The sequence below is a fragment of the Mixophyes fleayi genome, chromosome 5, assembly GCF_038048845.1.
Source record: "Mixophyes fleayi isolate aMixFle1 chromosome 5, aMixFle1.hap1, whole genome shotgun sequence".
Classification (NCBI taxonomy): Eukaryota; Metazoa; Chordata; class Amphibia; order Anura; family Limnodynastidae; genus Mixophyes; species Mixophyes fleayi.
Genome location: NC_134406.1, coordinates 51,288,569 through 51,304,121, shown reverse-complemented (window position 1 = coordinate 51,304,121; position 15,553 = coordinate 51,288,569). Strand labels below are relative to the sequence as shown.

The 15,553-nt window shown below is 42.2% G+C and overlaps 1 protein-coding gene across 1 annotated transcript in view; it reads left to right on the top strand.

The window, feature by feature from the left end:
* The first annotated feature begins 8,101 nt into the window (after positions 1-8,101).
* The window catches only part of LOC142158310 (solute carrier family 22 member 13-like), a 32,842-nt gene continuing 25,390 nt past the window's right edge, over positions 8,102-15,553 (top strand). Inside the window, exon 1 of the mRNA XM_075212176.1 lies at positions 8,102-8,487. Coding sequence (XP_075068277.1) covers positions 8,107-8,487 — 381 coding nt within the window. The 5' untranslated portion in view covers positions 8,102-8,106. The remainder of the gene's footprint in view (positions 8,488-15,553) is intronic.

Genomic DNA, 15,553 nt, shown 5'->3' with positions numbered 1-15,553 from the left:
GTCTGTTCTTCTGTCTTAGCTTGTTACTTAAATAAAGATTGGCAATTTTTTTTAATCCGGGATGATTTTAAAAACTTTCCATTTATAACACGGCTGTTGGTGATGTAGATTTTCAAAGGGGCATCATTTTCCACCTATAGTAACTCAAGGAGGAATATATACGTATCATTTGTCTGCAAAAGTTTTCTGTAAATTTCATAATCATCTACTCATTATGGGACAGTTATCCAAAGTGACAGGCGTTTGTAGTGCAGGTTTTACTTACTGCCTTAATGCATTACTGTCCAGTTGACAGGATATGATGCTCTTAGACTTTTTGTTACCTCCACCATTTCTGACAACTTCTGCAAACTGTACAAAATATAGATAGCTGGCTATCACACTATTTCACAAGTATCACATCATCATCATCATCACCATCTATTTATATAGCGCCACTAATTCCGCAGAGCTGTACAGAGAACTCGCATCAGTCCCTGCCCCATTGGAGCTTACAGTCTAAATTGCCCAACACACACACACACACACACACACACACACACGTCAATTTGTTAGCAGCCAATTAACCTACCAGTATGTTTTTGGAGTGTGGGAGGAAACCGGAGCACCCAGAGGAAACCCACGCAAACACAGGGAGAATATTCAAACTCCACACAGATAAGGCCATGGTCGGGAATTGAACTCATGACCCCAGTGCTGTGAGGAAAAAGTGCTAACCACTTAGCCACCGTGCTGCCCAACTTGATGTAAGTGCTTAGGTAGCACTACCTTAAAGATTATATCTACATCATTCTTTTTTTTAAAAGACAGTTATTCTGTGACATATTTGTCCCTAATCCTGCTTACACTCACTCTCCAGCACTGCCCATACTGGAGAACGCCTGGCTCTGAAGGGCTTAACAAGTATTTCTTATACCTTTACTATATAGAACTATGATTACAAGCCCTCTGTCTGTGCCCAGCTCCCACACTATGTTATCTGGCTGCCGTTGTTTGAATTAGGTAATGCAAAACAGATATTCATGCTATTTGGTTCAAACTTGGGAATGATGGGTTTGGGAAGCACAGGTGGGGGTTGGTCTCAGACAGAGTGCATGCACCCAATATTAAGAGTAGTCAGTAAGCTGTGCTAGAGAGTAAGTCTAGAAAATGATTAGACAAAGGAAAGGGGTTATATCTGCAGTATAGAGCCTTCAGGTCTAAATAAAAATACATAAATGTGGAGTTTCCCTTGCAGAGTGGCATAGTAAATTATTGTGTTTCCTCTCTTTTGTTAGATTTAGTTAACCTACATGGAATAGTATGATCAGATGCTTCAGTTTAAGGATATCCACAAGATTCTTGTACAGTATTCTGAACACAGACAGAACAAAGTGTAGGGAATAATAACAGAATCCACAACACCATATTGTATAGGATTCCAGACCATAACCATGTAACTTGACGATGAAATATTATATGGAAATAAGGTTTTGGAGGTCTACTGCGCACCTTTGGGGTCTGCAGCTCATCTCTGTATTTTTAAGGTTTCACCAAATAAACTCCAAGAAGTATATATTAATATGTGATCAAATATAGATAATGGCGCTGGCCCTCACACAATTTACAGTGGAATTCAACCATTGAACATGAAACTGTCAATTATTTTTCTGAATTATAGATGTGACAATAATATAGACAATTACATACAAATATTCCAAAATACAGATGAAGTCAAAACGTATTTCAGATACTGAAATGTCCATAAGCAAAATTAAAATTTATTCTTGCAGGCACATTTCTGAAGTCTCCTCAAAAAAGAGACAAAACAAATAATACTGTAGTGTGTTCATATAGGACACATCATCACCACCTGAAATAATCCTTAAGGTGTACACATACCTGGATTCAAGGGTAGATCTCATTCACCATTTTACATAATGGAAAAATTAAACCAGAATTGTGGGATAAATTTCAACCTTAAAATGTAATATAAAAAGTCCAAGTTCCAAGAAAAGACAGGACCAGTGAAAGAGCAATAGATTGTAATAATATATAGCAGGAGCCCCTTATATGATTGCACTCACTTGAAAGTTTGAGATTAAAGCCTTGATAGGAACATGAATTCACAGCTTTCATATGATTTAGAGATGTCACTTTCAGTTGGGCTGAAATGTTCTCAAAATAAAAATATTAAAATTCTATTCATAGACTAAAGATAAATGACTCCCTTCCACTGGGGAGTAGCAATTGCTCCTACCAGAGTTATGAGGTTAACGATGGCAGAGTAGTAAGTCCTGTCGGTAAATACTCTTTCGCCTCCTGTTGGAATAGCGAATAAATCCTTGGGTGGGGGCATGCATAGTGGAGTTCAGTTTGGGATTTAATTTCCGCAGTGATGGTACTAGAAGCCTCAACTAGGCTCCATAGCGCATGTATTAGACCCAGTGCATGAGCAGAACAGGAGCCTCCAGGCCATTTGGTTCTGAAATTACCCCAGTCTGAAAACTGACCACTCTCCTCTCGTGTCAGATGGTCCCGAAAATAAGAAAGACATATATACAGTGGTCGTAGTGGGCAATAAAAGTGCTGGTGTGGAAACTGAATGAAGAATGGGGGGCTGGGGCTAGCTGGCCCCCAGAATATTTGGGGCTTTTAATTGTGTGAAAATAATGGAGATTTCGGATGGTTTTAGCACTATGTAGTCCCCCCACTTCTCGTGTCCCTGTGTTACTGGCCGTTTCATTAATGTCTTCTATGTTCCCACATCTCTCAAGGAGAGGGGATTACTCTGGTCACAAGGGCTCCATGAATTGTCCATCATTGTTCTAATAAAGAATATTATCAACCTTTATAGGACGCCCCATGAGGTCCGCAGCACCGTACAGAGGGTAAACAACAAGACAGTACACAAATGACTCTTAACACAGCTACTGGGGTGCAAGTGGTATATTCAGCACAGGGTGAACCTGTGCCCATTAGAGTGGGCATAACTAACAGGTTTAGAGCCACTTAAAAAGACAATGGATGAGTAATCAATGGGCAGAGAGCTAGAGGAAGTGGTGTGCAGTGTAGCTGGTGAGCAAAAGTTATAGGTAATGAGAACAGGAGGGAAGAGGGCAATCCAAAAGGAAAGGGGCAGGCAAACGATTGACACATGGGGGTGAGCCAATGTAAGGGGATCTGAGGGCAAGAGTGGGAGAGGTGAAAGAGGGTGAGGTTTTTTTCCAATGGTTTTATTCAATGAGTGTTTGAAGCTATACAGGCTGGGGGTTAGTCTGATTGAATGAGAAAGATTGTTCCAGTGGTGAGGGGCAGCATAGGAGAAATCTTGGATACAGGAGTGAAGTGTGGTTACCAGAGAGGAGAAAAGAAGGCTGTCATTGGGCGACCAGCAAGAGTGGAAGGGAGTGTGTATGGAGATGAGATTGGAGATATAGGGAGCAGTGGAGTTGGAGAGGGCTTTATATGTGAGTGTGAGAAGTTTGAAGAGGATTCTGTAGGGAAAGGTGAGGAAGATGAGTCTAGCTGCAGCATTAGGTATAGATCAAAGAGAAGGGAGCAGGGGAAGCCAGTAAGGAGAAATGATCAGTGAGTGGATAAGAGTTATGGTGGCATCCTGGGAGAGGAAGGGTCTGATACAGGCGATGTTACAGAGCTTGAAGCGACAGCATTAGGCAAAGAGATTGAATTTGAGGGCGAAGACGAGAGAGTAGTCAATAATGACACCCTGGCAGCAGAGTTGGGGAACAGAGGAGGTAGTGGGGTTGTCAACAGAGATAGAGAGGTCGGGAGGGGAGAAGACTCTTGATGGAGGGAAGGCCATGAGTCCTGGAACAAGGATCTGATCATATTATGAAATACTTATTGTTTATCTAATTTATTTGATTTATCTTAACAATTGCTGGCATGCTTGAAGCAATATATCTATAAAAATAAATTGTTCATACTAATATTTACCAGACTGCCTATACAACCTACATCTTATATTACATATTTGTACTATTCCTATTCATGTATACTGATGTAAAAAGAAAGCTTGTAGTTTGTAAGTGAATTTTGGTCATCTGGTGATCAAGTGAACCAATATTTAGACAGCTGTCCAGTTGGGGATATGCACCTGCTACAGTTCATATATGTACATAAAACCAAACTTTTTCTCACTTGCAAATCTGATTTGCTTGATGAATAATAAGAAACTCTGTATATTACCTTAGAACGCATCTCAGAGAATAGATGTGTGATCCCATATTGCAGCAGTCGCTTACATAACAGCACAGAAGAGGTTAATCTCTGCCCTTACTGTGCACTCACTCAGTGTTTCAGTAAATGTAAGTGAATGGAATTTGATGTATATAACCCAATGGCAGCCAACATGAATGGCTAAATCTCCCATCGGCTGAGTTGAGACAGGAAAAAGTTGACACCCCTGACAGATATATAGTGTGATTCATCTTTCTGTCCTTGTGTTTGAGTGACTTCCAAGCTGCCTCTGAAAAATAGATCTGTTGCGGCTAGCGGCTATTGACATAAGCTTGTAGAACAGGTGACAGAGGTGTTCGCCCATAGCAGCTGCCTCTCCCTTAGAGCTTGTTGCGCTCGCAGGTACTCTGATTCCCCCAGGTTCTAACTATAGTATAGTGGAATATGATGTACAGTACCGCAGCAGGAAGCTTGGAGGTGGTAGCTAAGAAAGGTGCGGATGGTGAGAAGCGGGCCAGGGTCAGCGATCCGTAGCAGGCAGAGAAGGCAGGGAGAGGCCAAATGGTAAGGGCTGGCAGCAAGCAGGGGTATCCAGAAATGAGACCAAATGTCAGGGCAATCAGAGAACAAGCAGGGTACAGAAGCAAGCCAGGGGTCACAACAGAGTCAATCAGAAGTTCTGCAGAGTATCAATAGGAACACAGCAGGTCAGCAACAGAAAGCATCTACGGTATAACTGTCAGGGAGGCTAAGCCCTTCCTGCCTTATATACTGAAGATGGCCATTCAGCAGACCAGGCTAGGCACTCCTATCGCCCCTGGAGGGTGATAATTTATGTGGTACTTTTCCTATTGCCCCAGGAGGATGATTAATTAATAATTATCGTTTGTGCCCGTGCCCTGCTGTCGCCTAATGCTGGAACGGGGTGCTACTAACAGTATCCTGGCCGTTGCCTAGGAGACGACTGAAACGGAGTAAGTGACGTTCCAGTCGTCATAGTGACGGCAGGGACTTGGCGTTCAGGTAAGCAATGAGCAGCTCTGGCATGGGGCTCCGCCGCGGCTCATGACAATACCCAAAGAAAACATGGGATGGAAATATTGGGTCTGCTATGGCGTTCTAGGAAAAGAATTATCAGGTACAGATAATTCTGTTTCTTTTCTGTTCAAAAGCGGCCTAAATGAATGTGTATTACCACATCGATCAAATATAAAGCGCGGGGGGGGGGGGGGGGGGGGTGGTGTCAAAGAAAAAAAAGAAATCAATTAAACACTGATCAATTCATGCACTTGAAGAATTTTTCTGCCAAACTGGGCGTCTTCAGAAGACATGAGTTATGACATCCAAGATGATAGGAGAATGTAATGAAGTGACAACCATCCTGATTCTTGGCAAAGATCTACTGCTGAAGCCTGCACCCTGATAGTCAAAGAAGTTGCCCTGCTGTTGCAGAAAGTGCCCTCGATATTTTTGTCACCTCATGTCCTTTCTTCTTATAAGCCTGTAAAATACCTTCTGTAACCCATCTCACAAGCATATTTTTGGAAGTAACTTGACCCTTCTTGGACCTTCAGGCAGTGCAAGGAGAAGAACTGTTATTCCAACAGCCTTGCTCTGATAAGATACACAGATATTGCTCTGACCTGGTGTATGCATTTTTGGGTCATATGAAACTTGGAGTTTTAGGTAAGAATGCAGGATTTGGTGGTAACACCACTTATTGTCTATTTCCCTTTTCTTTAGTATTAGTATGTAGATTGTCAAATCAGATTCTGATTGTCCTGGAAACCAAAACCATGGCGACTCCTGATTTAAATGTCGTACCTGCGGAAACATGCCATTTTTAAAAAAACATTTTTGAATTTTCCTATCAATAGGATCTTTAAACATTGATTGGGAGGTAAAAGTTTATAATTTAACTGCATACTGTTTATATGAAAGTGAGAGTTTGACCTGTGCTTTAATAACTAAGGAGGTCCATAGGCCAGAGAGATAGACAGGTGTTTCTTGTAAATAAATGACTAAGATAATTGAGCAGAATCAATAGTTGACTTAAGGACTAATAAGCACTGTGCAGCTTGTGGGACATATATGAAAACTGGTGCATAGCAAAACGTGCTCTAGCACATAGCGTAGAATGGGATGTTTACCTTCATTTTGTCAACTGTGACAAAAAAATGACAGTAGGAGTCCCATTGGTTAATACAAATTACAATATCTCCCCTTGTGTCACTTTATCATGATATGGCTCATTGATGTTACTGGTTCCTAGTAATTTGAAAGGCTATAATCTCATAAATATTGTCACAGTCAACAAAATGTCTGCTCCACTGTGTGTTGCTATGGGGTCCCTCACTCTGCTCCCCACTCAGGTGCCAGAGGGGGTGGGGTGGGGTCGGGTCTGTCCATACCCATGTGACCTTTCAGTTCCACTGCACCTTTTATCTTATGTGATTACTCTTCTTTAGGTAAAGTCAGTGATATTTCCTCACATACTGTCAGATTTAAGGATTATCTGTCCACTTGCAGAATGTAGATGGATTAGTGAATTCCTTCTCATGACTTTATGTAAGAATAAAACCCTAAGTATCCCAGTTATTCCATGCTGTTTAATACTAAACAAAAATACTGCTTTTTACAATTATTTTGACGGAATGTATTGTTTGTCTTTTGATAATATGTCATTATATCAAATTTGAGCAGGGTATGTAATCAACTGAATAATGGTCCTCTGTGCCAAATACAGAATTGTATGTGACACATGTTCAAGTCTTTTTGCGTTCCCCCACCTCCCTGGAAATGTGGCGAGTGCCAGAGTCTCCTGCATAGGCGCCATATTCCTGATTCTCTTCCCAAAGAGAGAAATATGTCACCGACTGCGAGTGCAAGCCCCCCTTGTCTTATGAGTAGGGGTTGGCTGGCTGGAAAATTTTAGCTCGGGGAGGGGGAGGGGTGTCGCAGACTCGGCTCTGCAGTCACTTAGGAACATTTTAAAGGAAAAAAAAAATGCAGGTAGCCCACTATGGGATTATGCCCCCCAACCCAGCCTGCTCTTGATCATGCATGCCCTGCACCCATTATAGATACACAGCTGCTTCTAATGTAAAATAAAACTACTTTGTAAGTAGAGAACGTTTCTCTTTTTGTACATAACTCATACTGGCGAACTCTCCCAGAATGTCCAGGAGACTCCCGAAATTCGGGTTAATCTCATGACTCCCGGGAGAGCTGGGAAATCTCCCGCATCTCGCTAGTGCGTCACAAAATGACGCGGTTCGCGGTGAATCGCGTCATTTAGGCCCCGCCCCATGCAACAAAACGGCATTTCTGCTGGGGGGTGGGACCAAAATGACACGTTTGCCCGCACACCACCCCCTCCAGCCCTTCCGTTGCGCCCCCTCCCATAAAGAACTTGCCAAAAGTAGGCAAGTATGACATAACTTGACATAAGCCCTTTTTGTGGGATATTTCAGTGAATGCTCAGATTGCTCCTTGCAGCCTATGGGATAAAGCTTTTGCATTAGGTCATGGTAATATAAATTTGTGTAGTGGATTCAAACCATATTACTTACAGGTAAAACACATGTGAGGCATTACAAAGTTACAACACATGAAATTGCTTATATAAAATAAATAAAAAGTTTATGTATGTTTTTTGTTATTTAGTGGAAAATTATGGCATATGATGATATTTTATGAATATACATTTTTCAATATACCTTCTATTAATGGGGACATCCGTACACAGATAATCCCACCCAGGTATCTCCTTGTAAGGCTCCCATATTTTACAAGAGATAGCTGGTAGCAAATTAACCTAAGCTAAGTATGAGACTTTGGCTTATTTGAGGTGGCACATTGACAAGGGTTAAATATTAATTTCTGTATGTCTGACTGATTTATTTCAACATAACTTTGAACCAGATGACAATGACGGACTTTGGGGAAATCCTAAAAAATGTTGGAGAATTTGGTCGCTTTCAGAAAACTTTGGTGTTTATACTTTGTTTCCTTAGTTTTTTCAATGCCTTCCACATGTTTGGGCAGGTGTTTATGGGAATATCTGTGCCTCACCACTGCAATACAGACTGGATCCTTGAGAAAGGCCCAAACCTAACTGAGGAAGTGCAGCTGAATTTAACCATCCCACGCAATGAATATGGGTCATATGAACAATGTCTGATGTACGCTCCAGTGGATTGGGACATCGAATCAATTCAAAGATCTGGCCTGAACAGCACAAGCGTCTGCCAGAATGGATGGGTGTATGATACATCACAGCAAAAGTCAACACTGGTCACTGAGGTCTGTAAATGTAATCATTTAATCATCAGTGAGTGTCTGTATGTATGTCACAGGGCTTGTCAAAAATACTAATATGATTTTTTTTATAGCAGCCTATATGAATGTTTTGGTTCCCACTGGAATCTTTTTCTAAGGCATCTAATAAGGGAACAATACAGAGATAAGTGCCCACAATAGCTGTGGTTGATCACACATGCTACACACCTCATTATAAAGTTTGAGTCGTAAAGTCACATACCACATTATAGTGTAGGACTCATAACATTTCATAAGGGAATATCTACAGAAGTACAGATAATCATAATATAAAAAGCTCCACAAAGTCCATTGAAAAACATATTGATTTGATAAAATAAGTTTCCTGCTACCTTTGTATGAGGGTTTCTGACTTGCCAGAAGGAGCGAAGAAGAGACAGCCTGTGTACAGAAATATTTGGATTCAAAATGTTTTTATTAATCCATCAACATTTCGGTCCAAAGCAGGACCGTTACCAAGACAGGAGTATGGACGGATTCATTTTCTATACCCCTAGTGATGACGTCTATTCATAGTGTTAATCACAAAATTCTTAATGTCTATCAATAAATCATCTACATAATCACACACCCCTTGTATGATCTTTTGTAATCCAATACAACAGCATTCGTGGAAAATACAGAAACCATTATATTTTTATACAAATAAATAATCATAATAACTTCCATAGGCAAACCAGTTATTAAGATTAAATAACAGACGTAATGTTCAGTTTCGTCAATGACTCAGTTCGTTCATCAAACAACAGAGTTAAACACCATATCAGCACATGTTTGTGCTATCAGTACAATATATCAGTTCTGTATAATAATCTGTCACGTCAAAACAGAATGTAAACAGTAATAACAATATTTGCTACACTAAAATGTAAATAAATCAAAAGTGAGTAAGACATTTCACATAGTTCTGTATGGATTATACTTTGCTAACTAAACATATATTATGTAATGAAAAACATATCATAATAACAAGAACTCTTAGAAATGTCAGTTACATATTGCGATCTATTTATCAAAGGGAAATAATTGCTAAATCTTGGAAGCCTATTTACCAAGGACAGCTGTGGTACAAGTACCACTGATGTCTCCTCTGATTGCTAACGGCATCTCAGGGTGGTGTCAGAGTTACACCCCAATAGTGTAACTTATCAGCTCTGGTACCTGTGCAACAAATGGGTTATCGATCGATAGAGAAGAGACACACTCAGTTCTTTAGGGCTGAATGAGAATCAATTCTGACTGCCCCCTAGTCAGAAGGCTTTATTTATACATGAAAAGTGTGCTCGCAGGCACATTCGTTATCTAGAAATTATTGCATTTTCTCAAGAGAAAATTAGACATAGTCTCAACAGAAAGAGTCTATACATCTATTACTTCACTTCTCAGGGATGCTGCTGTAAATGTCAAGGCCTGTAACTCCTGTAACTCCTTATCTTCAAGGACGGTCCATAGCCGTAGTCTCCACCACGGCCTCTGGGCGTATTGCCAAGCTCAGCATATTCACATGAGAAAGAAACAGAAAAGCTGGTGTCAATATCATATTCAGAAAAACAAAGAAAAGCATCTTTTATTTTACAAGTTTGATCAATATATGTACTTTTTACCATATTAACTCTCACAGTGGCTTTACATGAGGGTGCCCACAGAAAAAAATGTTCTTTTTTTTTTTAGTAAAAGAAAACATAAAAATAAAAATAAAGCAGCCCAATGCTGCCAGCCAATGGGGAAAGCGCTGTGTACATATCACTTTCCTGGTGAGGGATTGAGCGAAGTCAGAATCTTGAGATGGCGTTACTTTTCTGCGTAAAGCTTAATGCATTAATAAATTATACTATCTCCATAGTGGTCTATGGGGACAGTGGGAAGTCTCAGTAAATAGCTTAGTGCTGGAAGAACCAAATTAAGGGCCACATGGGCCTGGGGCTGAAAATTATAAAGGGTCTGTTGTGAGAAGTGCTGTCCCACCGGAGGTGTGGCTAGTGATATGTGGGTGTGGCCAGCTGTGTTTGGGCGTGGTCAGCACCATGGAGGGCATAGCTTACACTTCCCTCCAGCCAGCTACATCTCCCTCCCATCCTCCCTTATATAAAGATTGCAACACTAACTAGTTCACACAGCATGTATGTAAAGTGAAGAGTGGAAATACATCCCAGCTGTTCCTCATGCTGGGACAAGCTCTTGGCTAATCAAGATAGTCCCTTAAAATCAGGACTATCCTGATGGAATCGGGACAGTTGAGAGGTAAAGGTATGTTATTTTGTTGACCATTGCAGACAAAAATACAATGGTTGATTATTTTTATTTATAAAATGCTTTTTTTTGTTTCATCAATAATTTATATTTAAGTTTTTGCAAAATATTTGGGGTACAGAAAAAAAAGGAGGGGATTCAACAAGGGGAATTCGATACAGGCAGGGGCAGGCTGGGCAGGGGGGCAGGGGGGCAGGGGGGCATCGGTCTCCCGGGCCACTCGGAGTAACCGCTGTTTGGGCTGGCCGCTCCCCCGTGGATGTAATATTACCTCAATATTTCATCTACGGACACACGATGCGGCCGCGTCAGCGTGCAGGCGGCCGCATCATCTATGACGCAGCCGCAGCGCGTATGATGTGATGTGGCCGCCTGTGTGCCCCCCGGGCTGCGTGTTGCCAGCCCGCGCCTGGATACAGGCGGGATTCAACAAAGGGGGATACCCTGTATCCCCCTGTATCGAAGAGGGAGGGGGGTTGCTCAATGAGTATTCCAACAAATATAAATCCACACTCTCTGAAAATAGAAAAGACACAACAAAACAAAAAAACATTGCAACGCACATCATAGAAACATAGAACATCCAAAAGTTGCCGTGGGGGGAACCACTAATCCTCCTGGCGGGAATCAGGTAATGTCAGGAGTGAGTGGGTGGGAGAGGAAGAAGATGACCCTCTATTTACACCCGCTTCCTCTGTAACGTATACATGCCACTTGAACCACTTCATGATAGGGGCCGAAGCAGAAGTGGAGTATGACATGTCTATCGTCTGCATTTCAAAGCTGTACTGTATTTTACAAATAATTTGAGCCAGCGTAGTGGATTTATAAAGTGCTTTAACAGAAACATACATGAAAAATGTTCATTTTCAGATTTTTAACATTGAGCAAAGTACAGGGTGCTGAAAACTTGAATCTAAGTATAAATATATATGAAAACACTGTCTATTGTATGTATCTATACCTGACCAAGGTTGTCAATGATTTGATCACAACTAAACCTAAAGGCCATTACTCTCTCTAATTCTCCTGGATCTCTCTGCTGCATTTGACACTATTGACCACTCTCTCCTTATACAAACGCTACAATTCCTAGTTCTTGAAGGCACTTTCCTATCCTGGTTCTCATCCTACCTATCTAATCGCTCTTTCAGTGTTAATTTCTCTGGATCCCCCTCTGCTCTGCTTCCTTTATCAGTTGGAGTACCACAAGGCTCAGTCCTAGGTCCTCTGCTATTCTCTATCTACACCACTTCTCTTGGAAAACAAATACGCTCCTTTGGATTTCAGTATCATCTCTATGCGGATGATACACAAATTTATCTATCCTCTCCTGATCTCTCACCATCTGTGTCTTGCGTTATTGACAGTCTTTCTGCCATTTCATCATGGATGTCCTCTCGCCAACTCAAACTCAATCTTTTAAAAACAGAATTAATAATATTCCCATCCACCAAAAAAAGCGTGGCGCCTGACATTTCTATTTCTGTTGATAACACGACTATAAATCCAACTCTGCAAGCTCGCTGCCTAGGTGTAATCCTTGACTCACAACTATCCTTTGTTCCCCACATCAACTGTATATTTACATCATGCATCATACATCTAAAAAACATTTACAAAAAAGATACATATCTCACACAGGACCAGGGCCGGACTGGCCATCTGGCACTTCTGGCAAATGCCAGAAGGGCCGATGGCCAGATGGGCCAGTTGCTAGCTGGCCGGCCCCATCACTCAGCACACAGACTGTCATACCAGAATTCAGCATGACAGTCTGTGTGCTGAGCAGTGGGGTCGGCACTACACTTACTTCCTGGTGTGGTCGCTCCTCCCCTCTCTTCTATGAATGGCTCTGGAGATGTCACATGGGACGAGTTCCATGTGTTAGGAGAGACTACACAGCGCCGCGGAGCGCACAAGGTAAGAGGGGGGGTGGTTAGTTTGTGTGACAGGGGATCTATATGTGTGACAGGGGAGCTATATGTGTGACAGGGGAGCTATATGTGTGACAGGGGAGCTATATGTGGACAGGGGAGCTATATGTGGACAGGGGAGCTATATGTGGACAGGGGAGCTATATGTGGACAGGGGATCTATATGTGTGACAGGGGAGCTATATGTGGACAGGGGAGCTATATGTGTGACAGGGGAGCTATTTGTGTGACAGGGGAGCTATATGTGTGACAGGGGAGCTATATGTGTGACAGGGAAGCTATATGTGTGACAGGGGAGCTATATGTGTGACAGGGGAGCTATATGTGGACAGGGAAGCTATATGTGTGACAGGGGAGTTATTTGTGTGACTGGGGAGCTATATGTGTGACAGGGGATCTATATGTGTGACAGGGGAGCTATATGTGGACAGGGGAGCTATATGTGTGACAGGGGAGCTATATGTGTGACAGGGGAGCTATATGTGTGACAGGGGAGCTATATGTGTGACAGGGGAGCTATGTGTGTGACAGGGGATCTATGTGTGTGACAGGGGAGCTATGTGTGTGACAGGGGAGCTATGTGTGTGACAGGGGATCTATATGTGTGACAGGGGAGCTATATGTGGACAGGGGAGCTATATGTGTGACAGGGGATCTATATGTGTGACAGGGGAGCTATATGTGTGACAGGGGAGCTATATGTGTGACAGGGGAGCTATATGTGTGACAGGGGATCTATATAAGTGACAGGGGAGCTATGTGTGTGACAGGGGATCTATGTGTGTGACAGGGGAGCTATGTGTGTGACAGGGGAGCTATGTGTGTGACAGGGGATCTATATGTGTGACAGGGGAGCTATTTGTGTGACAGGGGAGCTATTTGTGTGACAGGGGAGCTATTTGTGTGACAGGGGAGCTATATGTGGACAGGGGAGCTATATGTGTGACAGGGGAGCTATATGTGTGACAGGGGAGCTATATGTGTGACAGGGGAGCTATATGTGTGACAGGGGAGCTATATGTGTGACAGGGGATCTATATAAGTGACAGGGGAGCTATGTGTGTGACAGGGGATCTATGTGTGTGACAGGGGAGCTATGTGTGTGACAGGGGAGCTATGTGTGTGACAGGGGAGCTATGTGTGTGACAGGGGATCTATATGTGTGACAGGGGAGCTATTTGTGTGACAGGGGAGCTATTTGTGTGACAGGGGAGCTATTTGTGTGACAGGGGAGCTATATGTGGACAGGGGAGCTATATGTGTGACAGGGGATCTATATGTGTGACAGGGGAGCTATATGTGTGACAGGGAAGCTATATGTGTGACAGGGGAGCTATATGTGTGACAGGGGAGCTATATGTGTGACAGGGGATCTATATGTGTGACAGGGGATCTATATGTGTGACAGGGGAGCTATTTGTGTGACAGGGGAGCTATATGTGTGACAGGGGAGCTATATGTGTGACAGGGGAGCTATATGTGTGACAGGGGAGCTATATGTGTGACAGGGGAGCTATTTGTGTGACAGGGGAGCTATATGTGTGACAGGGGAGCTATATGTGTGACAGGGGAGCTATATGTGTAACAGGGGATCTATGTAAGTGACAGGGGAGCTATTTGTGTGACAGGGGAGCTATATGTGGACAGGGGAGCTATTTGTGTGACAGGGGAGCTATTTGTGTGACAGGGGAGCTATATGTGTGACAGGGGATCTATATGTGTGACAGGGGAGCTATTTGTGTGACAGGGGAGCTATTTGTGTGACAGGGGAGCTATTTGTGTGACAGAGGAGCTATTTGTGTGACAGGGTATGATTATAGTGGAACAAAAAATAACACAGAATTTACTGACAGGCGCCAATAAAAATGGGATCGACAAAGTTAAAAAATATATAAATCAAGCTCTGAATGACAATGAATACAAATAACCAAAAAAATAACCCCCAAAAAAAATATCCAAAGAATGACCCTTATGATTATAGTGTGTATGTGTGTAACAGTATAACTATAGTATGTGTGTGTGTGTGTGACAGGGTATGATTATAGTGTGTATGTGTGTAACAATATAACTATAGTATGTGTGTGTGGGCTGGCGTATGACCATAATGTGTGTGTGTGTGAGGGCCGGTGTATGACAATAATGTGTGTATGGGTAGCTCTTAATATAATATGGGAGGTAGGCTGTTAATCTAATAGGGAATTGCAGGTGGGGCCTAATTATTGGGTGCAATTCAATTTGTGGGGTGATGGTGGGGGCAATTTAATAGTGGGGCCTATCAATTTCAGATGGGGTGATTGCATTTTTTATTTAATGCTGGGGTGCTTTGGAGAGAGGGAAATAGTTTTATTTATTAAATGGGAATACTATTTAATGTCAGGGCTAGTTGGAGGGAAATTGATGTATTTATCAAATGTGAATACTAGTATTTTAATGTTGTGGCTGCAGTGAGGCCTAATTTTAAAACATGGATGCTATATTGATTTAACACCAGGGCTAAATTTCAACTGCTCATTTTTTTCTCCAAATAGGGCATCCAGCATTCCAGGATCCAGACAAGCAGCAACTGATCTAAAGACACCAGCAGCCACAAGTGGTGACCATGACAAGACAGGTAGGAGAGACCAGGACAGTCTGCCAACTGTTCTGAATTTGGTGAGTGACTGTCCCACTTAGTCAGGATTTGGTCTGACTACAAGAACAGTTGGGAGATATGTCCTGCTTCACACTGTACTGCTTGTTAAGGCAGAACTGTGTGCACCTAACAGTAGTGCACACAGTATTGCCTGTGTATTTGTCAAAAATTTGTCTAATAACCAAATTACATCATAGGAGCCCCCCTGACG